The sequence below is a fragment of the Danio rerio genome, chromosome 3, assembly GCF_049306965.1.
Source record: "Danio rerio strain Tuebingen ecotype United States chromosome 3, GRCz12tu, whole genome shotgun sequence".
NCBI classification, from domain to species: Eukaryota; Metazoa; Chordata; class Actinopteri; order Cypriniformes; family Danionidae; genus Danio; species Danio rerio.
The window spans coordinates 6089421-6115000 of NC_133178.1; the positions used below are offsets into that span (position 1 = coordinate 6089421).

Consider the following 25580-nt stretch of genomic DNA (forward strand, 5'->3'; position numbering starts at 1 on the left):
ATATTGATATCAAATACTGACATTTATTCATCAGGTATGGCAACCAAAATCCAACGTCTGATAGACGTCATAGTAGTAACATCCACACAACATCAAGCCATAAAAATATTAAACGTTGATATTTGGTTGATTTTAGGTTGGACATTGAGGTTGGACGTTTTTCATTTCCAAACAAAATGTAATGTCCTCTTGACGTTGGGGTACAACGTCAATCTGACGTCATGCTTGACGTCTTGTGCTTGCTGGCTGTTTAAGGCCCTTTTGGTCATCATACAGCAAACATCCGTCATCTTCTCATCAGTGACATGCATCTAAACAGTCTCTGGGTCAATGCCTGTAAAGAATTTGCACATCTTCTTGGACCCTTTTAATGCTTCCAAACAGTTTGCTGCATTTATAAAGTGTCCATGTCTTGAGGTGGTTCAACATGAAGCGATTTACCTTCTATGTGCGATTTGATTGGACAGGAATCGCAGGATGGATTTTTCTAATCCAAATTGACAGGAATAAAAGTAGAGACTGCAGGTTGCATTCTGTGAAATGGCGCGCCTTCTTACACAAAATTCTTCTTACAAAGAAAGCACGCAACATACTGTATTTAGATATTCATCCACCATAATGAGGCGTAGTACCAAATTCAGAAGTACTGGATTGAGCTTTGCCTGGCAAGAATTACACCCTGCTTTTAAGGTTTCTCTCCAGTGTGAATCCTCTCATGTTTTTTCAGCTGTCCTAAGTGTCTGAATTGCTTGTCGCAGTGTGAACACGTGTAAGGTGTCTCTCCAGTGTGAGTCCTCTCATGTGTTTTCAGGCTGTCTAATGTACTAAATCTCTTGTCGCAGTGTGAACACGTGTAAGGTTTCTCTCCAGTGTGAATCCTCACATGTTTTTTCAGGCTTTCTAATGCACTAAATCTCTTGTCGCAGTGTGAACACTTGTAAGGTTTCTCTCCAGTGTGAGTCCTCTCATGGGATTTTAGATGTCCTGAACTATTGAATCTCTTTTCACAGTGTGAACACTTGTAAGGTCTTTCTCCAGTGTGAATCCTCTCGTGTTTTTTTAGGCTTCCTGAATAACCGAACCTCTTGTTGCAGAGTGAACACGTGTAAGGTTTCTCTCCAGTGTGAGTCCTCTCATGTATTTTCAGATGTCCTAAATCCCTGCATCTCTTTTCGCAGTGTGAACACTTGTAAGGTTTCTCTCCAGTGTGAGTCCTCTCATGTTTTCTCAGATCTCCTGATTTACTGCATCTCATGTCGCAGAGTGAACACTTGTAAGGTTTCTCTCCTGTGTGAATCCTCTCATGCATTTTCATCGTTTCAAATTGACTGAATCCCTTACTGCACACTGAACAAATGTAAGGTTTCTCTCCAGTGTGAACCCTCTCATGTATTTTCAATTTTACAGCCGTATGAAAGGTCTTCTCACACTCGAAGCACATGTACTCCCTCACACCGGTGTGGATCTTCTGATGATTTCTTAAACCATATTGATCTCTGAAACTCTTTCCACACACAGTGCATGGATAAGGCCTCTCCTTTATATGAACTCTAAGGTGTTTCTTTAGCTGTGAAGCTCTCAAAAATGTTTTGCCGCACTGATCACATTTGTGTGTTTTCTCTCCAGTGTGGATCATCATGTGACTAATAACGGCTGAGGGCTGTCTGAAACTGGTCCCGCACTCAGAGCATGTAAACGGTTTCTCTCCAGTGTGAATCATCATGTGATACCGGAGACTCTTTTTGTTTGCCAGACTCTTCCCGCACTGGGTGCATGTGCATGGTTTCTCTCCAGTGTGGATCATCATGTGATGCCGGAGACTCTTTTTGTATAATAGACTCTTTCCACACTGAGTGCAGGTGAAACAGTTTTTGTCTTTTCTCTTCAGTGAGTCAGTTTCTTCTCCCTCTTTGACATGACGGTGTGTCTCCTCCATCAGGCCTGAAATAAAATAAAAATACTGCATTTTAAATGAATTAAATTTAAAGTTCCCCTATAATGAAAATCTGGGTATACCAAGGCATAGTAAAATAATAAAAGCTCAGTGTATGGAAAAGACCATATTGTGAGCCGTAAACACTGCTGTTTCCTCATTATCATGTAAATTAGAATCCAATTAGAAGCCAAAGCAAACTGTGATGAGACTCACAGGCCAAGCCATCCACATTTGCATGTATGCCTACTTTAGGTTGTTCATCCAGAGCTGACGAGTACCTGACGTCATCAAGAGAGCGCGACTTATATGCAGCTGAGATCATAAAAAAGGCTCTGAGATCATTAATATTCTCACCTCAGGCTGCGTTTAACAAGCCAACATTTTCTGTTCAGACAACAGTGGTAATTTTCCTCCCTTAGTAATTTTTGACCTTACATTCAACTTATGTGGGACTTTTATTTTGAAAACGTGAGCCCCTAATTGTTTACGATCCATTACTCAGGCATGTGATCAGCCAAGGACAAAAAACAAGGAAGACGAGACACACAGACACACACATACATATATATATATATATATATAGGGCTCGAAATTGCGACCATTTTGGTCGCATATGCGCCCGAAAATTAATCTATGCGACCTCATAATATATTTTGGCGCATTAGTGCGACTGCAGATAATGGTTGTAGTGCGACCTGTTTTGATTTTTTGTAAAAACGTGCTGAATCGCTCTTCCCTGCCGCTATATTGGTTCATATTAGCTGTCAATCACGCAAGGTATTCCGCTGTCAGATGACAGGGAAGGAACTTTTATGACCACGGGAAATGCAAACGGCTGAAGAGTAAAAACTTAAAGCACACAGGTTTGCAAACCCCACCTAAAGTCGAGGCGCAGATGAGAGCGATCATGACACGTCACGTGGTGAATAATGATCCACCAGCTGAGATCAATCGAGTACGCGCTTCTTGGAGAAGGCGCCCGAATCTCCATGCGTCGCATTCACTGCGTGTTCAGCGCAAATGTCCGCTAAAAGTCAAATCTAATACTGTATATATCATCGCCAAAGAAGCTCGCCTTTACTAAGTTTACACTGAAACTGCGGCTCATAACAAAGACCGGTATTGCGCCGATGGTTAGCGCAAGAATCCTGCGCTGCCTGTTCATAAACTGGGTCGGCTGACTCGCCAGCTTTTCCACTAACACAGAAAAATGAAGATCAGCTCAGACTGAACATTTAAATTGACACAAACTGAAACCAAAACTTTTAAAGAGTGATAGAAGTGAGACTTTACTTACTTTCTTTTGTCTATTCTTGTTTGAGGTGTATATTATTTTTTTATTTAGTTACTGATGACTGCTTTGCAGCTTTCATCATTGAATTGAATGATTTATTATAATCTTTTGTTTGTTTTGTAGCAGAAATATTATTTATTAAATTGACATGCATATAAAAACAGCAGTACAAAATAAATATTTCTTACTGCAATGCTTCATTTTTGTTTGATGCAAACTATACAATTATTTTTCATAAAGTAACAGGCTTTTTATAGCAGATAACCTACATTCATGCACATTCAAGGCAGTATCATAATGAGAAATGTAATTCATTGTTAATATTATTGTCATTTCCATCATCACTAATATTCTATGGCCTAATTATTAGACATTCATTTTGGAATTATTGCACACAAATATCAATGTCTTCGCAGCATTAGTTAGATAGTTGTTTCTGGTTTTTGTCAGTCCTATTGATGTTGTTTTAAAATACAATAAATCCCTTAAAAGCAATTTGCAGCGGTGCTCATTCATTTTTGGTGGGTGCTCCTAAATTTTTTTCTAGTGCTCCTAAATTTATTTTGGTGCCCCTAAATATTTGAAGTTGGGAGCACTGGTGCTACCAAGTAAAAAAGTTAATTTCGAGCCCTGAGTATAGGTTCACACCTCTAGAATTATTATAAATCATTAATATTCTGGATTAACTTATTGCTAATTTGACCAAATAAATATAACCAGAACTCGCCGCTCTTCCGAGCGGACACGGTAATCTACTCATTTAGAAAAAGGGAATTTAATTGCTACTTCTTGTGAAGTAGATTAATCATTCAAAAGTTTTAAACAATTTATAATAGCTAGGCAGGGGAATCTGTATTTCAGTGACATTTTCTCGTGAGGCAAACAAAACAATTCATTTGATTATAAAAGGATTTATTGACTAGTCAGACGGATAACGAACAAACATACATTAAACACAGAACAAAAAGGGAAACCACGTGGAGACATCGGGTCTATAGAACGTATAACAACAAAGAGAAATAGTAAAGCTAGGAAATAGAGGCTTCAGATAAAAGAGTGACAAAACTTTCAGTTCCACACGCACCATTAAGAACCACCAAGATTATCCAAACAAAAACACCTTTTTTGATAAAAGGGGCACAGCTTAATCGCATAACTAAAATCACCTGGACTTCCATGTTTGGAGGTCCCTCTTATGCGAGTCTCTCTTCCGTCATGATGAAAACTCCTTTTGATGTCCTCCTTGATGCGTGGAGTTTGTAATGCAGTTCAGACGAACACGATCGCAAACTTTAAACTGAGTTTACTTATGCGGCTTAGAAAGCCACGTGGCCCTTAAAGGGACCACGTTTGATGGGTTCTTTGTTAGGACCTTTTCTTTCTGCACAGATGTTTGGGGGGGGAAGTCTGCTTATACCTGCGGGTCACGTGACAACCCGTACAGCATTCTGACCAATGATTTCAGGGGAAAGTTTGCGCGCGAACCTTCCTTTGTCTCTGGGCTGTTCGTATGCAAATTTGAGTGTCCACCTAAAGCATGCGGACAGGCATTTAATGCCGGGCTGTAAAGAATAAAGCAATGCGAGTTATGGTCTTGCTCTATCCATCATGTGTTGTAAAATGTCAGCAGAAACCCATCGGTACCAAACATGGGGGGTTAAAAAGTACATCAACATAATTTTTCATATCCTTACAATATTTATGCTTTACAAAGGCCTAAAGGGAACATGCATACAGGTTATAAGAGAGGTTACACAGGTAAGAAAAGTCAGAAATGAGATACCAAGTGTACAAAACATAACTTTAGTCTTGTGCTGGTTCAGGATTTGATGAGTTCATTTTCTTTCTGTCGGGACAGCCTTGTGTGTGTGTGTGTGTGTGTGTGTGTGTGTATTTGGGCAGGAATGTCTTAAGAGATAAAGTCTGTCGGGGGGGGTACCCAGACTTTTTGGAGCCAGGAGTCGTAAAAACCCTCCTGTCGACTAAAGCCAGACTGTGATAAAATCAATAAGTAATTTTATCTGTGGACTGTACGCTACATGTGTGTGTGTGTGGACGAAAGGGAACAGGAATGTCTTTGAAGTTCTAGTAGAAGGGACCCAGGAAAGTCTGTTAAGTGTCCCGGAGTAATTAAATTGTCACTCAAAAAAGCTTAGAGCAGACTTCCTGGCACCGAGTGATCGTATCTGTCCTCTTTAGATCAAACCCAGACCATTTCTTAAAATCAATAAGTAGTTTTATCTATGGACTGTACGCTACAGAAAACACACGCACACAAACACACACATATTTGCATTGAGTGTAAAGCATACACTCAATGCATCACCTAGCGGGTTCCACACAGGCAGTTTATATACACTATGAACAGCAGCTACGCTAATTATTCTCTTTATTCTCTATTTTCACCTGGGGATACTCATCCCGAGGTCCTCAGATTATGCTGAGTCACTGATTGGATCCAAGATCAGCGACGTGATGATCCCAAGGATTCCATATCCGGGACCAGGCCATATCCTGAGCTGCTGCTGCGCTGATGGTCGTGGGGAGTGGAGAACATGAGTCTGATTCCAGCGACGCTCCAGGGACAGACGAGTCTTCGCTGAGGCCATCTTCCAGCCTAAACCACGAAGAATGAAGCTCTGCACAAGACTTTTGGCCAGCTGAGAAATTAAAATGGTCGCGCCCAACTGAGTCTGGTTCTCTCAAGGTTTTTTTCTTCACTCCCATCAGGTGAAGTTTTTTTTCCCTTTCCCCTGTCGCCACTGCCTCGCATGGTTCAGGATTGGTAGAGCTACGCATCGATGAATTTGCTCTTCAGTGTTTGAACTCTCAGTAATGATTAAATCACACTGAACTGAGCTAAACTGAACTGAACTTAAACACTAAAAACTGAACCACACTGTTCCAGTTACTGAACCACACTGTTCCAGTTACTATGACCATTTATGTGAAGCTGCTTTGACACAATCTACATTGTAAAAGCGCTATACAAATAAAGCTGAATTGAATTGAATATATATGCATGTATGTGAAGTCAAAAGTCATGTTTAAAAGATCAAGAACATTTTCACAGTATTTCCTACAGTCTAATAGTGTTTATTCTGGAGAAAGTTGTGGGCTATTTATTTTAATCTGGCTGGAGTAAAAGCAGTTTATATAGACCTAATAATCATGTCAATATAATTAACCCCTTATGAATTCCTTTATGTCAAACAAACATTTGTCATGACTTTTCACTCAAAAGCATCTTGCTACAGCTACTTCATTTATAATGCTGCCAAATGAGATTACTTGGAAGCTTTCTTGCTGTATGTAGTTTATTTTGTCCTTCGTTTAACGTTTACACTGTTTATTATACAGATTTATATTTTAAATACACCCTTTTAAGTAATGAGCTGTTCACCTTCTGTGATTGTGACCATGTTTTTGTAAAAACAGTGATATTTAATTGCATCCACTCCCACATTAAAGAATACTACAGTAACTTATAGGAATACTAGAGTTTTTGAACCATATTATAAAAATAGCCGATTTACATTTTATAGTTGCTCTGGTATCACAACAACTATAAACATAACCCAATACTGAATAAACATGTTCAAAAACGCTAAAATGTTTACTGTAAATTACCAAAGTATTTTTTCATGAGGTCATTTGTCCAGGATAAAAAAACGCAAACGCGATCTCCGCCACTGGTGACGTTTCCAGTAAGGGTGTCAAAATCAAAATCGATCGAAATTTATGCTCAATTTCGATTATCGAATCAAAAAATAGAATCGTCGATGCTGCCACGTCCCCATGTCACGTCAGCTTGGCTTGCCAGGCGGGAAAAAAACAGGCTTGTTGAAGTGCTTGTTAAACTGCAGGAGACCCGTCGACAGAGCTCAAACCCTCTCCTCTTTCAATGAAGTCGCCGGTGTGGAAGCATTTTGGATTTCCAGTGAGTTATGTTGACAACGTTCGTGTTGTCGACAAAAAAACACAGTTTGCAAGCTCTGCTATGTCCGTATTAGGGTTGGGCTGATAGACGATGGCCGCATCGCGATCCTCCGCCCCGCGCCCGTTGCAAATCCGCTCACGAAAAATACACACTCAGGCCCTGTTTACACTGTCTTTGTTTTTAAATGCCATTTTAGAATGACAACAACTTGACATCCACAGTGGCGTGTAGCATTTCTAAGCAGCCCTCCTTCCTCACTACCGCTGAAAATGCACATCACCTGACCACACACACTCATTCACACACAGACACACACACGGACACAGACGTACACACAGTCATGCGCTCGAGACAGCAGATCCAGGCAGTCAGTCGGTCAGTAGACTGCTTCTATCTTTCACTCACTTGTACTTAGTAATTTTAGCGAACACCTCAGATACTGTTGGCTGGATCCTGTTGGTTGTGCAGCTTTTTTACCGACGCCATTATGACGACACAGATCACTGCCTATTCACAAGTCCCGCAGAAAAAGTGATTGACAGGTGGTAATTATGTGTGTAACTTGCCTTTATTCATTTACTGTATGATTTGTTTATGGGTAAAACAAAGACCATGCAGGTCAGGTAGTTTAAAGGGTAGGCTACAAATGATTAATTCGTTATTTATTAATTAATTATTCATAATCGAAAATCGAATTGAACCGTGACTTTAGAATCGAAAATGTAATTGAATCGAGGATTTGGAGGATCGTGACACCCTTATTACCAACAGAATAAAAGACAACTGAGCAACAGTCTCTATTTGTTACCTTGTCAATAGAAAGTCTACTAGCTTTTCTCTCTCTTTATATAAAATCACTTGTTTCCTCCTGTGCTCGTTTAATAAATCAGATCAACTGTTCAAAGCTTCTCATCATTATTGTTCTCCAGGCTTATTAATGAAGAATCAGGAATAAACACCAACCTATTTGTTGTTCAGTATCTTCATCTTTAATTCTGCAGGGTTCTTGATCACTCATGTTCTCGCTGTCCTTCAGTAAACTCTTGACTTGAGCCTGATGGGAATATTCCTGTGTTTATAACAGAAACACTTGCATTAAATATTCAGTATATAATTTACAATAATAACTGTTTCGCTCTGACACAAATGTGCATGTATTTGACCATTAAAGTGCTCGAATTAAGATGGCGTTAGATGTGTGTGTGCTCTGCTGTCCGAGGCTAAGCGCGGCGTGCACGCAAACACACACGCTACCTGTCCGAGGCTAAGCACGGCGCACACACACACACAACAGCAAGTGCACTTTTGCGCTTTTAAAAATATGAACGATGCGCATCCCGTGCTGCAAAAGTTACATTACAGCACATGCTTTTAGTCACTTTCACTTGGAACTGAGCTTTGCAGAGGCAAAGAATTTTCACACGTGTACAACTGGAAAGGGGGCGGTACGTGATGGAATAATCGTTTATCTCCATTAATGGTTTTTCATAATCGTTACAAGCCAAAATCGAAATCGAATTTTCGATTAATTGCACAGCCCTAACATTAAGTATGAATAATTCTGTAAATTATTTATTAATGCAATAATAAAATACAAAGTTGTGCTTGTTAACATTAATTAATGAACAGAGATTTAACATAAACTAACTTTAAGTTAAATAACATTACAAAGATGGATGAATACCGTAATGAATGCATTACCAATTGTTCATTTTAGTAAATGTATTAACCAACTTTTACCTTGACAAAAAATTATAATATCACTTTTTACTTAATATCACTTCAGTTTACTTTTACTGCAGTAAACTGTGGTGTGTTGTAATATAGTTCTTGAAAATGTAGGGGGGGGTTGGGGGTGGTTGGGAGGGGCTTAAGCCCCTGATGTATTGTTAAAAGCCCCTGATGTTTTGGAATATGTTGCACTTAAATAAAAATAGGTTGTATAACATTTATTTTGTTATCTAAGTACTGAAAATTACCACATACATCACGCCCATCCCACGGTTGTTGCTAGAGCGGATACGTTTGCGGCCGGAAGTTAACGCAAATTATTTCTATTATTTATTAAATTTTTCATTTGTTGTATTTTATTAACGTCAACCCCCACCCCAACCCTAAACCCAACCGTCACAGTAATGTAAAAACTGTAGTTGTACCGAGTATTAGTTATGCTATCTATTAAATTACCTAATAAAATGTATTTTTAACACCTACCCCCACCCCAACCCTAAACCCAACCCTCACAGTACAGTAAAAATATTAATTATTGTTATACAGTGTCATAAAAAAATGCTGCTTTATTAATGTGCATATCGCACTTCCGGCCGGCCGCATATCCAATCTAGACTTTACCCCATTCCACTTAAAGCAGTGTTTGTGTCGGGTAATTAAAGTCAGCTGTTCAGCAGTACCTGTTCCTACCGGCAGGTGGAAGTGGCTCTGTTGTCACATGTTTTAAAAAATTTTCGCCACTTCATTCATTTTCACAGTATAAAATGTGTGTAGTTTTGGTGAAACAAAATAACTGTAGTCAATAAAATGTGCATCATATCAATGTAAACACATGCAAATTAGTCAGAAAAACGTAAACTGTACTAGTTTCTAGATATGATAAAGATATCTAGACATCTTCATCTAGATATATAGCCAGTCACATCTGTTTCTGTAATAGTTAAATCACTGTGAGTTCATGCATCTAGCATATTATTTTATTGCTATATTCTACTGTAACATGCCAGTTAGCATTGAATTATAAATTGAATTTCTTATGAAAATACCTAAAATGCCTGGAAGAAAACATATGGTTGAAGTCAGAGTTATTAGCCCACCTGAATATTTAGCCCCCCTGTTTATTTCCCCCCCATTTTCTGTTTAACGAAGAGCAGATTTTTTTTCAACACATTTCTAAACATAATAGTTTTAATAACTCTAATAACAAATAACTAATAGTAATAACTGATTTATTTTATCTTTGTCATGATGACAGTAAATAATATTTAACTAGGTATTTTTCAAGACACTTCTATACAGCTTAAAGTGACATTTAAAAGCTTAAAAGGCAGGTTAGGGTAATTAGGCAAGTGATAGTATAATGATGGTTTGTTCTGTAGACTATTGGGAAAAAATATAGCTTAAACGGGCTAATAATATTGACCTTAAAATGGTTTTTAAAAAATAGCTTTTATTCTAGCTAAAATAAACTAAATAAGACTTTCTCCAGAAGAAAAATATTATCAAACTCTGAAAATTACCGTGCTTTGTTAAACATAATAGGGAAATACTTAAAAAGAGAAGAAAAAAATTCAAAGGGCAATAATAATTCTGACTTCAACTGTATAAAACATTTATTGTCGCAGTCGAGTAAATTATCAGTTAAAGCCTTTTTATGTTTATTCAGATCTTATTTTCATTTAATTACAGCAATAGCTGGATGCCTTCATCCATATTAGAGATTTCCTGAAATGTTTTACTACTTTTGTAAGGCTTATAAGGATTTTCTGCTCAAGTTTGGTGTTACAAGTCACAAAGCTTCAAAATGTATTGTTAAAAGAGTGTCAACTCAAAAACCCTTTATTTATTATTAAACCATTTGAAATCCTATTATTGAGATTACTGTAGATCACTTTATGAAAGTGAGGGTATTTTATTGGGGTTAATTAGATTTTTTTTTTATTCTTTGGGGCTAAGCCCCTTATCTCTTTCGACCCTAGCAACGCCCCTGATTTATACTACACTATTTCCTATAAATGACTACAGTATTTGTCCATGAGGGTGAAATGAGTGAACACAGCATTTCATTTGCCGCTAATAAAGATCAGACAAATCCTGAAGTATAAGAATGTGTGAAAGTAAACAGGAATCATAACCTGTGCTTTTACCGCGAGAAGCTTTTACATCGAGAGCTTTAATAAAGAGGTTAGTGGCCAAAACCAAGCAAAAACAAAGCTGAAAACCGACACTGAAGAGGAACACAGCCGAGAGAAAAACACTTGAATATTGAGAAAGTAGGAATCTGAACTAATAAATAAGGAGAGAAACACAACGTTACCTGTTTACATATGAACACGGTAAAAGTCCGCTATTCCTGATCGCTTTCACAGAGGAATTGACAGTCAAGAGCCAGGATATAATGAAGAAAGGCAGGAGTTGTGTCGTGTTCGCTAAATAATCTCTCTAGAGTTGATAAAAGCTGAAGTGTAGCCTCTTTGTTTCTTCTCATCTTCAACACGAGTTTAATGTTGCTTGTTCTGAGCTTTTCCTCCAGCGCCTCCGCTATCAGTGTGCTGTGTACTACTGCCATCTAGAGGACAATCACAGCAACAGCGACTTACAGCGGTCACCGGGCTCCAGTAAGAACTCAGCTTCAGTCAAACAAATCGTTTCAAAATTAAAGTTAAGCAGACAATAAATAAATAAATAACCAACCACCAAAAAAACTTTAAATACAACTTATTTTAGTTCAACTCATCATAGGACAAACAAAACAAGTTTAATTTACAGCAGACACCACACATGAAAAAACATCATAGAAATATACACTAGATATGGCATTGGGACCCTGAGCATGCGTCAATAGCGCCGCCACATTGGTACAGTGCATCCAGGACAAATGTCATTCAACCGCACTAGTCAAGAAAGACAGTGTTATAACGTGAAGATGCGGGACTTTAGCGCTGTCTACGGGTGTAGTAACGAGCAAACAAAGAAAACAAAGCACAAAGGCAGAAGATTTCATAGGTGATATTATGTTTTTTTTCTGTTTTTGTATGTTCTGAACTTTTGTGCTAATCAGGTAACGTTATTGATGATAACAGTCACTTTCTGCATTCACCATACGGCAGAGCAGCTCCAACTCGCAGTAAACACTCGGCTTATGCTAGTTTTGTTGAATAAAATCAGCAATAAATGCGAAAGAAATATGACAACGAGATGCTGCGGTGCCAGAAACTTGTATTATAGTCGGCTAACGTTAGTGAAAGAGTCGTTCGGGAGATTCATTCACAAACGAATCGCTCCCTCCGTCAGTACGAGAAGTGAAAGCAGGAGAGGAGGTGTGTTTCAGGACATGATTATATTAAATTTAACAGGGAGGGTGAATAGTACATTTCTGTACACACAAGCACAAGCTTTTTGTCAGGAATGCCAGTGCGGTCACTGATCCATCAATGTAGAAAAGTGATGTAAAATTATAATTTTCGTAATTAGAAAAAAAAAATTGCATACTAACATCCAGGACAACTCCCGATCATAGATATATGTGTATATGTGTATATCTCTGGATTTGGATGGCCACAGTCCTCCACTGTATCTTGGTCCCGCATTCATTTCAAAGGAGCGCTACCCTGTAGCAAGATGGCGGCACTATTGACGCATTCCGTCTAATAGACAACAATAGGCTAGGCCACATCTAATGTATAGATCTATGAAAAAAAACATCATAAATACTAAAGTGTTTTTAACCATATTTTGGACTATAGTAATCTATAGTTGCTGTTCAGACTTCTTTTGTTTCCTGAACTAAGAAAGAAATTAAGAACTAGAACAATTTTCCACATTAGTATCAGAGTATGTGAGAGGAGCGGCAAGAGTTTCTACTGCTCCACACTCCATATATTTAATATCGGCTCCACTCCAGGTTTTCCATCTATCAATATTAGTAGCCTATTACAGGTTTAAAAGCTTGACATCATATTCCAACAATGTGGTAACATAAAATTCCCTTAAATTGTGCCTAGTTGAAAGCGAGCATCAATCTTTGATTGAGATACTGTCGTCTGTCATATATAGGTGATTAAACAGCTTTAGAGGTGCCATATACTGCATTCATTTAATAAGATGTTCTCTGATATCTACATAGTAAGTTTAGGCTATGGTAAGTTAAAGAAAATCTCCAGAAACAGATTCATAAACTCATTTTTTTCTTCATGAAATACCCCTAGAATCAGAAGGTTCATTAATATTCATTAATATATGAACATGTCGTTAATATTAATGATCTCCGCTCTGACGTGCCGCTCTCCCACACACACACAGCACCATGTACGCTGAACATGGACAAATATAAACCCAACTGACCCTTCGCTAAGCCCCTTCCTCCTTAGTTACTGTTGCTACGCCTGTCAAGCTTTCGTGCCTGGCACGGCTTTTGTGTGTGTGCACGCTGGTGTCAGACATTGCCAGGGATATAATAAGTAATTTTTGGCAAACAGGTGAAATATACGAGAAAGCCAGACAAAAAAAGACTGCAGTATACATTACAGGGGTATATTCATCACATGATAGGCAACCGATTAGAAAATAATTGAATCAAAATTGAAGCTAGGTTGGCTAAGCCAATTCAACAGCTTAGCTCATGCTCAGCAGGAGAGGTGACATTTAAAAATGATCTGATAATAACTAATTAAACTGTGATTTCTCTTATTTAGCCAAAAAGCCTGATAGGTTAATTGGTGTGCAATGAAATATAGCGTCACTAACTGACAAGGAAACACACATGGACACTGCTTCTACATCATTCATCCTGAACGGTTCAGATTTATACCTTCCAATCCATCTCAGCATGAATCAACGCTTATCCTTTTCTCATCATCTTGTTTCTCATTATTTTTATTAAATACAATTATTTGAATGATTATATAACTTTGAATTGATTTAACTAGTAAATAAGTTAACACTGCTTAATGTAAGAATGTTCAGTGTCCTTGCTCCTCTATTTGCCTGTCTATTTTAACTTTGTTTTCAAGAGACACGCACAAACCAGGTCATAGGTCAAGGAGATCTCTCCCTCTCTCCATCTGAACGGAGTAACGATGCAGAGGAGAAGAAAAGCACCTGTCTTAGATGTCCTGATATTGTCTACAACAATTAAGCTGTTTGATTGTTCTGTTTTGATTGTAATTCTTATTAAAGTATTTCCTTTTGTATGTAGATAGACACTGTGTGTAGTAAGGATATTGTAGCAGACTGTTGATGGAAACACAGCTAAACACACAAGAAACATCCTTGAGTTTCTAACACAGATGGTCTCTTGCGTCTCTTACCTCTTGTGTCCCTAGCAGAGCTGGGCGATATGGCAAAAAAAAATGATCACGATAGTTTTTTTCATATCAGTCGATATCGATATTTATCACGATAAATGTAAAATCTTTATATCTATCAAATATATAAGATTTTCAGCATGCCAATGGATTTGTGCAGCTGATTTAACACATTTAGTAAAATGTTTTAGCTGTCTGACAATATAAATAATAAAATAATAAACAAAAGAACAGTCTTAATCCAGAATTTACTTGTTCAAGTTTTCGGCTGCGTCCGAAACCACATACTTCCATACTATATAGTACGCTAAAATCAGTATGCGAGCCGAGTAGTATATCCGAATACATAGAATTCAAAAATCAGTAGGCGAGAAGTACCCGGATGACTTACTACTTCCGGCGAGATTCTGAAGTGCGCATCCCATGCACGCTGCGCTATCCCATAATGCCCCGTGAGAGAATTCATGAATGGAAGTGAGGCGACGCAACTGACGCAGGTAGGTCACGTGACCATGACAAAATGGCGGATGTAGTACGTCCGAATTCCATTCATACTGTATAGAACGTACTTTTCTAACGGCCGAGTAGTATGTTTAAATTCAAATGCAGTACCTACTGAGTAGTAGGCGGTTTCGGACGCAGCCATTACCTTTGTAGGGTCCACCTGTTTGGTCCAACGACGGCAGCCAATCAGACGGCAGAAGGATTCTTGCGCGTCACTGTCTTCTTTTAAGCACAAACAGTATTGAGTTAAATACATATATAATTTTGATACAAGTATATCTTTCGATTTATCTGACTCCAATAATAAAACATTGAGAAGGTTAATTTGTTTCCTTTCACATCATTTCAGATTATGATTGAATATTCTCTTCGCTTCATCATTTTATGTTATTCTCGTTCATTCGGATTCCTATAACATCCTGAATCTTGTACCGGCCGAGTATACAATTTCTTAAAGGGTCACGAAACACCAAAACACATGTGTTTGAGCTGTTGACAGTCGTATATGTGTCCCACACTGCTAAAAACACTATTAGGACACCTATATTTCACTAAAAAGTGTAAATTGGTTGTTTTTGCGTTATTTCAAGCAAATTCGTACTTCCGGTTTGAAACGAATTTTTGAAGCTGCGTCACGGTCATGACATAATAGCGTGTATTCCAGCGAGCAGACTGAACGTCTGTGCCAGAGTGTGTCTTATTAGGTCTTACAGTGTGATGCATTAATGCATGAGTAAGGCTTGGTTCAAACCAATCAGCGCGCTCTATTGTGCAACTTCATTAATATTCATTACTGTCACAGTGTTTAGACGACAGAGACGCCACGTTGTGTCGGCAAAACAAGCGTGAAGTGTTGCTTTTATAGTTTGCTGCAGTTAAGTTTCGTTTTCATTTTCTCTCTGTGAGAGCTCAGACTCACGTGTGGATTAACAGTGTACGCGACGCTCGACAACAATAACTTACGTGTGTCTAAGGAGGAACATTGTTTACCTGAGAGCTGTTCTCATCTGCAAACGCTGAGATCCGGATTCGCTTGTAGTCTTGATGCGGCTCTAGTTGCTGGTGATTGTCCTGTCTCTACAGATTTGGTAAGTGAGCGACCAGCGCTCTTTGTTTATTCAGTTTGTTCGTATCGAACTAAGTTAACTATTGCACCGAGTGTAAACATGTTAGCACCACAAGCAAACTTTAACCTCGTGTAGGATTTTCGCCGCATTTAGTGACCGGAAATACACACGGCTTTCTGACGCTACCTGCCGAGTGCATCTAAGTTTCCGGGAAATGCGGAGGGTTTTTTCTCTCATTCGCCGTGCGGTATCAAACATTGCATGAAAAATACACGCTTAGAGCAGTTCCTCGAATCAAATATCTCGTTTGTTACGAGGGGCATGAATTAATTCCCTGAATGAAAGAGCTAAACTGCAGTTAAAGTCCACCATTTAATAATTTGGCAAATAATTCGACTACAGATGTCCATGTAGGTTAAACACCAACACTTTCTTCTGTGTGTGTGTGTGTGTGTATTTTGACTCTGAAACTCGCGCGTGCCCAAATAAACACTCCCACACCATCCCACTTTTCTTCCTCCGACACTCCCCCCTAAACAGCTGGACACGGCCACTTTTCTGACTTTTTCCAAAGTAGAGGTGTGAAAACACCCTGCTGAAACAAGGGGGCTTCATGGCCCTTTAAGCACAAGCATGTCAGTCTTGGTCACCAAACAGTGGCGATCTACAAGACAATCTACTAGAGATAATAACACGAACTCTGTTTAAATAATTCAAAACATAATTTATTTATCAGGTAAAACAGAAGATAATTACAAAGATCAATTCAAACAATCAAAACATTAATCAATCAATTCATTACGTAACATCAGTCAGTCAAAATTACATTAGTGAAACAAACGTTTAGCCAACTCAAAGTACATAAATGAAGGTTTAGAAGTTTACCTGAAGACGAAAAAGACTACACACAGCAGTTGTGCGGGAGATCTGGACACAGATTCCCCGACTTCTCTGCCACCTTCCCTTAAGTACCCGTTTTTGCACCGCAGGGTGTTTCTTTGATATTCACATTTGGCCATCGCTCTACCGGGCACGTCCTTTTGTTTTCAAGGGAAGAAGTCTTGGTTAAAGTTTCTGTGGTAGTACCATTTGTGTGTTTCTTTGTTCTTGGTGTGGGGAGGTTTTGATAGAGAAGCCTGATTATAATTTTATTACCGGACCGAGGGTGTCACATTAGCATGATCAATACAGGAACAAAAAGGTGTGGATCCAAGTTCAGGTTTATTTACAATCGTGCATCAAACAGAAAAACAAGATGTCCGGTGTTCAAAAATAACAAATAAACAGCAAAACAAGAAACTATGACAGAAACAGGATCAAGACTAAGGTAACAACAAACTCGATATTCAAGACTTACTAGAAACTGAAGACAAGATAGGAATGGTGGTGGAATGGTTGAATATATAGTCCAGGTAATCAACGGAGATTGGAGACAGCTGTGGTTGAAATCAGTGTAGATGACAGACCGGGTGTGCGCACGAAAGAATGTATGTAAATGTAGTCTTTTTGAGCGCTGTAGTTTTACTCAGTGTCCACTGAACTACAGCACCCTCAGGTGGTCACTGACAGTCGTGACAGAGGGCAAATATTTCAATATCTAAAGGGGTGAGACCTTCTTCATCAGACACGCTGGAACCTTCAATGTGGGGACAAAAGGGAGAGGATATAACAGGAGATACGTGTCCGGGGGACACGCTCTCACACTGGGAGTGACAGATGTGAGCTCTTTGATGCTTATCAGGTAGCTGTTCTTATTAAAACACAGATGTTGTAAATAATCATTCCTGACACCAGCCTTACACCTACAAGTTATTGGATATTATTGTTCAACATCAGAAAAAAATAAATAAACCCGGTTTGGAACAACGCGAGTTAATGGTCACAGATTTTTCAGCCACACTTTACAATAAGGTTCATTAGTTAATGTTAATGCATTTACTAACATGAACAAACAACGAACAATACATTTACTACTGTATTTGTTCATGCTAGTTTCATCTGAGAAATATCACTAAATTACGAAATATGCTATCCATCTCAGATGCAGAAAAGCTAGTCCATGCTTTTATGACTTCGAGGCTGGATTACTGTAATGCTCTATTTGCTGGCTGCCCAGCATCTCTATTAACAAACTTCAATTAGTACAAAATGCAGCTGCCAGAGTTCTGACCAGGTCTAGAAAATATGATCATATAACCCCAATTTTATCCTCCTTACACTGGCTGCCTGTTAAGTTTCGTATTGAATTTAAAATATTACTTCTCACCTATAAAGCTCTAAATAATCTAGCTCCTGTTTATCTAACCAACCTTCTGTCTCGCTACAAACCAACTCGCTCTTTAAGATCTCAAAACTTAGGGCTTCTGGTAGTACCTAGAATAGCAAAATCAAGTAAAGGAGGTCGAGCCTTCTCTTTCATGGCTCCTACACTCTGGAATAGCCTTCCTGATAACGTCCGAGGCTCAGACACACTCTCCCAGTTCAAAACTAGATTAAAGACCTATCTGTTTAGTAATAATACACTCAATGCATCACCTAGCGGGTTCCACACTGGCTTCTGCATCTAGCTTATATACACTATGAACAGCAGCTACGCTAATTATTCTCTTTAATCTCTATTTTCACCTGGGGATACTCATCCCGAGGTCCTCAGATTATGCGGAGTCACTGATTGGATCCAAGACCAGCAACGAGATGATCCCAAGGTTTCCATATCCGGGACCAGGTGAAGTTTTTTTCCCCTCTCCGCTGTCGCCACTGGCTTGCATGGTTCAGGATTGGTAGAGCTACGCATCGATGAATTGGCTCTTCAGTGTTTGAACTCTCAGTAATGATTAAATCACACTGAACTGAGCTAAACTGAACTGAACTTAAACACTAAAACCTGAACCACACTGTTCCAGTTACTATGACCATTTATGTGAAGCTGCTTTGACACAATCTACATTGTGAAAGCGCTATACAAATAAAGCTGAATTGAATTGAATAGTTAACGTTAGTTAATGAAAATACAGTAGGTCATAGTTAGTTCATGTTAACTCAGGGTGCATTAACTAATGTTAACAAGCATGGACTTGGATGTTAAAAATGCATTAGTAAATGTTTAATTATGATTAATAAATGCTATACATGTGTTGTTCATGATTAGTTCATGATAGTAAATGAATGAATGAAACTTATTGTAAAAAGTTACAGAATTTTTAGTTTTGGATGAACTCTCCTTTTAATGGTGTATGGTGAATTTAGGGTGAAATATACTTTAATGTATTTTATTTAGGGATGCTAATGATTACTTGATCTATTGATTGTCTATAACCCTTTAACTGATAGACCTTTTCGATGACTGATTAAGCATGAACATGTAAAGGTTTAGTTATGCTTTGCGCTGTGAGACGCATCCACACATTACATAATCAAGTGTGTGCAGTTTACCTTATTCTGTCACATCCCATATTGTGGGACGCATAAACCCTTTGTTATGCGCCTATCTCCGATATATCCGCGGGTGTTTCAACCAAATTTGTCTGACAGACTAGCACGAATAGGCGTATGCAGACTCTCAAATTACAAATCGCGCATCACAACGAAAACATGCGGGGAGTCAGCCGGGGAGCCTCTCCATTTACACAGCGAGCTCCTGAGCTCCATCCAAGTTTTTTCTTCAGAGGTAACCCAAGAAATCTATCAGTGCTGCGAAAAGACTGTCCAGTTCATGCTGCCCAGACGCGCTTAGTTAATGAATTAAAATGAAACCGTGAAAATAGTTTGATGGACTGTTTTGGCGCTAAAGCATATAGCGGGTTTCTGTTAAAGCGCTTCACCTCGGATGTTATTCGTTCCTCTTGTTTATGCTGTAGATAACTGACCAACAAAATATACTTCAAAATTAAGCTACACATTTTACAAAACGAAATTCGTAACAAAAAGATAAATTTTCAAGGAAGTGTGTTTATATTTATTTAGTTTGTGCCCGCCTTAAACAACTGCGGGTGGAGGATGCTTCGCTCCGTGGAAAAAAAGGATTTAATTAATGATCCACTGTTGTTGTAAACGTCTGTTATAAATTTGCTGCATTTTTATTATGTCATTATTTTAAAGATTATGGACCCTATCATGCACCCGGCGCAGTGTGGCGCAATAGTCTTTTGGTAGTTTCAGCTTGGTGCAAGAGTGGTTTTGAGGTGTTGCGCTACGCTGTTTAAATAGCAAATGCATTAGCTCATATGTGCGCCCATAGGCGTTCTGTTCTAAAAAGGAAGGCGTTCTGAGGCGGACCGCTGGCGCGTTGCTATTTTGAGAAACTAAAATAGATTTTTCATTAAACCAAAACAAACCCGGTCTAAACTCCAGCACAGAGTTGCGCCTCGCTTACACACTGCTTAATACGCACAAGAGAGCAATAGGCAAATATCTTTACATATGAAAAAATGTAAATATTAAGGATATATATAGGATATAATAAGAATAGATATAGGATATAAATATAAAGGATTAAAATATTACAAAATATATTATTTTCCAGCCTACATAAATATGAAAAATCACTGCTTTTATGTCTTCTTCATCTAGGAGGCTTTTTCAGTTCATTCATAACAATTTGCTTTTGTATAATGTTATTATTATTAACAGTATTATTTATTATATCCATATTTATATTTGTTTTATTAAAAACAAGCTTAGATTTGCCCACCTGTCAGGTTTTAGACCATATGGGGCACAGCATGTGTTTTAGGATATAACTCAGGTTTTTGAGCACATTTTGTTATTATTGTTCATCTATTTGTTTGCTGGAAATTAGAACTGAATTTAGAAATAGTTTTGAAACGAATATTTGCGCTTAAGAAACAAAAGTATTTATTTATAGACTAATTGATGTCTGTGTGTAAAGGTTTCCCTATCCAAGAGCGAAAGTGATCCATTATCTCTCATTCTCACGCAGTAGATGCTCTGTTTTCTGTTAAAACACTGTTTACTGTTTGCTTGTGAAATGCTCATTTTTTCCACTTAGATCTACTTTGCGTCCTGTAAATAGTGAATGCGCTCTTGGCGCGACGCAGCTGACTCTTAAAGGGAATGGCAGATGAAACTCTAATAGATTTATTCTCAAAACACCTATAACTCATTAAGAAAATAAACTCAACCCTTTTAGACCATGCGCCGAAGCGCAAGGCAGATTTCCCGTCCTTAAATTAGCAAAAACGCGTTCTGACACGCCCTGAAAGCGTTTGCGCCCTGCGTTTTGCGCATGGACCGTCAAAATATGGCCCTATGTCTTGAGCATCTGATTTCTCCTCTGTGATTATGTCCTTTAAATAGGCTATATAAAGTCTGGTTATTTTACCGTCGATGAGGAACAATAGTGGTATACAGATTTCAAATCAAATATTTTAATATTAAAAGGAAACAAGCTTGACATCAAAAGATCCTTTATTGTCTTAACAAATTCCCCTAAATGATGCAGCCTGTAGTTTACAGCAAGCATTAAGTGTTCATTGAGATGTGCTTGGGAATGTGTCCTCTGTCATATCTTTCGTCTCTCTTTTCGGGGTTTTTTTCTCGTGAGGCACGGCTTTCGAAAATGATGACATGAGACTCTGCTGGGTGTCTGCGCTGGTTTACTAACACTTGTTTAGGTCTGTACTTTCTTAGCATCCTCATAAGAGTGGTCTTGTTTTAAATGGTGAAACAGGTTTGTGGTGGTGCCTGCTTTTGATGACACGAGCAGCCTGATCTCACGAGGAAACGCAAGTATTTTACGTTTTGTCAGTTTAGTGGCTAATTAAATTGTACGATTTTAAAAAGGAGGCGTGGCACACAACCCCACCCCTAACCCCAACCGTCATTGGGTGATGAGCAAATCATACTAAATTGGACGATTTAGATCGTACGAATTCATACGAATTAACCACTAAATCAAGAAGTTACGAATTGCCGTGAGATTGCGTTGACAGGAGACATCTGCGCAGTTTGCGGTGCACGTTACTCTGTTTTGTGTCGGATAGCAAAAAACTAAGTAGCTCATGACTGAGGTCTAGTGACGTTTCTTGTCAACAATGTCTGTGACTCTGACCTTTTTTACCTTATTTCTTTTTTACTCCTTTCAGTGCAACTAACACTGTAAACTTGTACGGCGTGCAGCAGTCGGAAGGGCAGGCTGCAAAATGCTTGCGCAACGTTACGCATAGTGCGTAAATATTATCGAGCAATTATCGAACTGTCATTATTGTTTTATCGTAAAATGTTATATCGTGACAATTATCGATATCGAATTATCGCCCAGCTCTAGTCCCTAGTTTAGCTTTTCACAGGTCAGAGATCAGCTCTTAATAACTTAGGGTCGACCTAACTCCCAGGAACCATGTCGCCATCCATATCTGGAGTTAGATACAATTCTTCCGTGACGCACACAATTAGGCCATCCAAACTTTATTGACGCACACATTTAGAATCGTCTATTGTTGCTGTATCCAATGAGAACTGTTTACCTGGATCCCACCTTTTCTGGACTTGTGTAAAAAGTACAATTACTGCATTGTTGTACTGTAAGGCAGAGCGGCCTAGGAACTCATTGCGAGTGTTGAAGCTGGCTGCATCTTCAGTAAACTTAGGGTGCTTTCACACCTACACTTTTGTTTCGGAACGTATCTCGTTTGCCCAGTTAGCGCGGTTCGATTGGCATATGTGAACAGGGTAATCGCACTCTGTTTCCGCGCCAAAGTAATCGCTCCGAGATCGCTTGAGTGAGGTGGTCTCGGCTCGATTGAAACGAACCCTGGAGCGGATCGATTGCAGTGAGAAAGCGATCCGATCCGAGCGCGGTTATATCACAGTGTTTTATAGATATGTAATAGGCTTACGGCTATATGAAGAGAGAATTATGAGTAGGACGGGAAGTTTCGCGAGTCTCCGGATGCCCGCAAACGAGTGATGATCTCCCGGTAATCTCGCGTCTCCCTCCGGTCCTCAAATAGGCATCGTCGCGCACCCTTCTCACCCCTCTCTCCCTTCTCCCTCCACCCCTTCTCATCCGTCTCTCCTCAGACACGTCGCGCGCGCTCACCCTGTCAATCACCACCAAACCACCACCTCTCCTGACAGCTTAGCTGGACGCTGCAAAATAAACCCTGACACTCTGACTAATGTGAGGAGAGTTTACTCGCACGTGACTTGTTTTAGCTATTTTGGTCCGATTAGAAACTTTGCAGTGTGAAAGCGAACCGCTCCAAGAGCAAAGAGCAACAATGTAACAATTTTAATCTCTGTTTCAGAACAACTGAATCGATTCACAGGTGTGAAAGCACCCTTAAAGTACCGATACTGCACTAAACATGTACTCAAGGGAAAGTAAAAGTGCAGTGTTATGAAATATATACTTAGTATGTGAAAATGTATAGTATATGAAAATGTATACTTAGTAAATGACTTAATAAATATCTGGGAAGAACTACTCAATTACAGTAACTTGAGTATTTGTAATTAGTTACTGTAGACCACTGCACATACTGATATTTTAATTCAAAAGTTACTTAATAGCTTCAGTCGAGTGTTTGAATCAAGTCTTTCTGTGAAATGGCGCGCCTTCTTACAAAAGTCTTCTTACAAAGAAAGCACGCAACATACTGTATTTAGATATTCATCCACCATAATGAGGCGTAGGACCAAATTTCAGAAGTACTGGATTGAGCTTTGCCTGGCAAGAATTACACCCTGCTTTTAAGGTTTCTCTCTGGTGTGAATCCTCTCGTGTTTTTTCAAGATTACTGGATAACTGAATCTCTTGTCACAGTGTGAACACTTGTAAGGTTTCTCTCCAGTGTGAGTCCTCTCATGTGTTTTCAGATTTCTTGAATTACTGAATCTCTTGTTGCAGTGTGAACACTTGTAGGGTTTCTCTCCGGTGTGAATCCTCTCATGCATTTTCATCTGTTCTAGCTGACTGAATCCCTTACTGCACATTGAACAAATGTAAGGTTTCTCTGCAGTGTGAATCCTCTCATGTACTTTCAAATGTTCAACCCTATAAAAGGTCTTCTCACACTTGAAGCACATGTACTCTCTCACACCGGTGTGGATCTTCTGATGTCTATTTAAACGAGCTTGATCTTTGAAACTCTTTCCACACACAGTGCATGGATAAGGCTTCTCCTTTGTATGATTATGAAGGTGGCTCTTCAGCTCTGAAGCCCTCAAAAATGTTTTGCCGCACTGATCACATTTGTGTGTTTTCTCTCCAGTGTGGATCAGCATGTGATTAATTAGGGATGAGGGGTGTCTGAAACTGGTCCCACACTGAGAGCATGTGCATGGTTTCTCTCCAGTGTGGATCATCATGTGATGCCGGAGACTCTTTTTGTATAATAGACTCTTTCCACACTGAGTGCAGGTGAAACAGTTTTTGTCTTTTCTCTTCAGTGAGTCAGTTTCTTCTTCCTCTTTGACAGGACTGTGTGTCTCCTCCATCAGGCCTGAAATAAAATAAAAATACTGCATTTTAAAAGAATTATATTAAAGTTCTCCTATAATGAAAATCTGGGTATACCAAGGCATAGTAAAATAATAAAAGCTCAGTGTATGGAAAAGACCATATTGTGAGCCGTAAACACTGCTGTTTCCTCATTATCATGTAAATTAGAAGCCAATTAGAAGCCAAAGCAAACTGTGATGAGACTCACAGGCCAAGCCATCCACATTTGCATGTATGCCTACTTTAGGTTGTTCATCCAGAGCTGACGAGTACCTGACGTCATCAAGAGAGCACGAGTCATATGCAGCTGAGATCATAAAAAAGGCTCTGAGATCATTAATATTCCCAACTCAGGCTGCGTTTAACAAGCCAACATTTTCTGTTCAGACAACAGTGGTAATTTTCCTCCCTTAGTAATTTTTAACCTTACATTCAACTTATGTGGGACTTTTATTTTGAAAACGTGAGCCCCTAATTGTTTACGATCCATTACTCAGGCATGTGATCAGCCAAGGACAAAAAACAAGGAAGACGAGACACACACACACGCATACATACATTATATATATATATATATATATATATATATATATATATATATATATATATATATACATACATATACACACACATACACATATATATATATATATATATATATATATATATATATATATATATATATATATATATACACATATACATATATATATATATATATATATATATATATTAGCGCTGTCAAAATTAACGCGTTAACGCATGCGATTAATTTGAAATAATTAACACGTTAAAAAAAATTAACGCAATTAGCTCATTTTTTTTTTTTTCCTGTTGTGGCCAGGGGCAGACCCGGCAGTTTCCCGCTGTTTCGACGTACTTTTTGGGCCGGGCTGATCATCTGCTTATGATCTGATCGGCCCATAAAACACTCAGCAAACTGTCATGTTTTTCTGCCTGAGTGATTGACGGTGCTGCGAGCTGTCACGCTCTGAATGTGAGATGTTTCTTTTCCGGACAAAGCAGCCGTGTGACATAATCTGCAGCCCATTGGTTCTTTTCTTTATTGACATTGGGCTGACCCAATCACAAACTTCCATGTTGGGCTCTGTGTAACGTTGGTGTGTATTCGTCAAAATAGCAGAGTCCCGCCTGTTTCTTACGCGCCGGTCTGCGCCGCGGGAGAGCAGGCTTTTGCGTCTGTCTGCACTCTGCAGCGGGGCACAGATCAACATACTCCTGTCTATTCTATCTAGTTACCCATCTGTCCATATACATATACTTTTTTAAACTTTTAATCTGCACCACAGCCGTGGCAAATTCCTATGCTGTTTCCTT

The 25580-nt window shown here is 38.9% G+C and overlaps 2 protein-coding genes across 5 annotated transcripts in view; both read right to left on the reverse strand.

Annotated features, from left to right (window-relative positions):
- On the reverse strand, positions 1–11420 carry zgc:113443. Of its 3 annotated transcripts, none has more exons than XM_073943602.1 (3): positions 11211–11419; positions 8134–8297; positions 1–1941 (listed from the first exon to the last, which is right to left on the reverse strand). In XM_073943602.1, exons 2-3 carry the CDS (start codon positions 8186–8188, stop codon positions 686–688), a joined length of 1311 nt encoding a protein of 436 aa, XP_073799703.1. In that variant the 5' UTR covers positions 8189–8297; positions 11211–11419; the 3' UTR covers positions 1–685.
- Positions 11421–21187: 9767 nt separating this feature from the next.
- The window catches only part of LOC100538333 (gastrula zinc finger protein XlCGF7.1-like), a 22731-nt gene continuing 18338 nt past the window's right edge, over positions 21188–25580 (reverse strand). The window contains exon 2 of one of the 2 annotated variants that reach the window (XM_073935382.1): positions 21188–24243. In XM_073935382.1, the coding sequence (XP_073791483.1) occupies positions 23492–24238 (747 nt within the window). In that variant the 5' untranslated portion in view covers positions 24239–24243 and the 3' untranslated portion in view covers positions 21188–23491. 2 annotated transcript variants of the gene reach the window in all.

Coding starts and splice junctions, on each gene's coding strand:
- zgc:113443 (XM_073943602.1), bottom strand. CDS start 8,188: ATGAGTGATCAAGAACCCTGCAGAATTAAAGATGAAGATACTGAACAA. Junction 1,942..8,133: donor AGATACTGAACAACAAATAG/GTTGGTGTTTAT, acceptor ATTTTATTTCAG/GCCTGATGGAGGAGACACAC.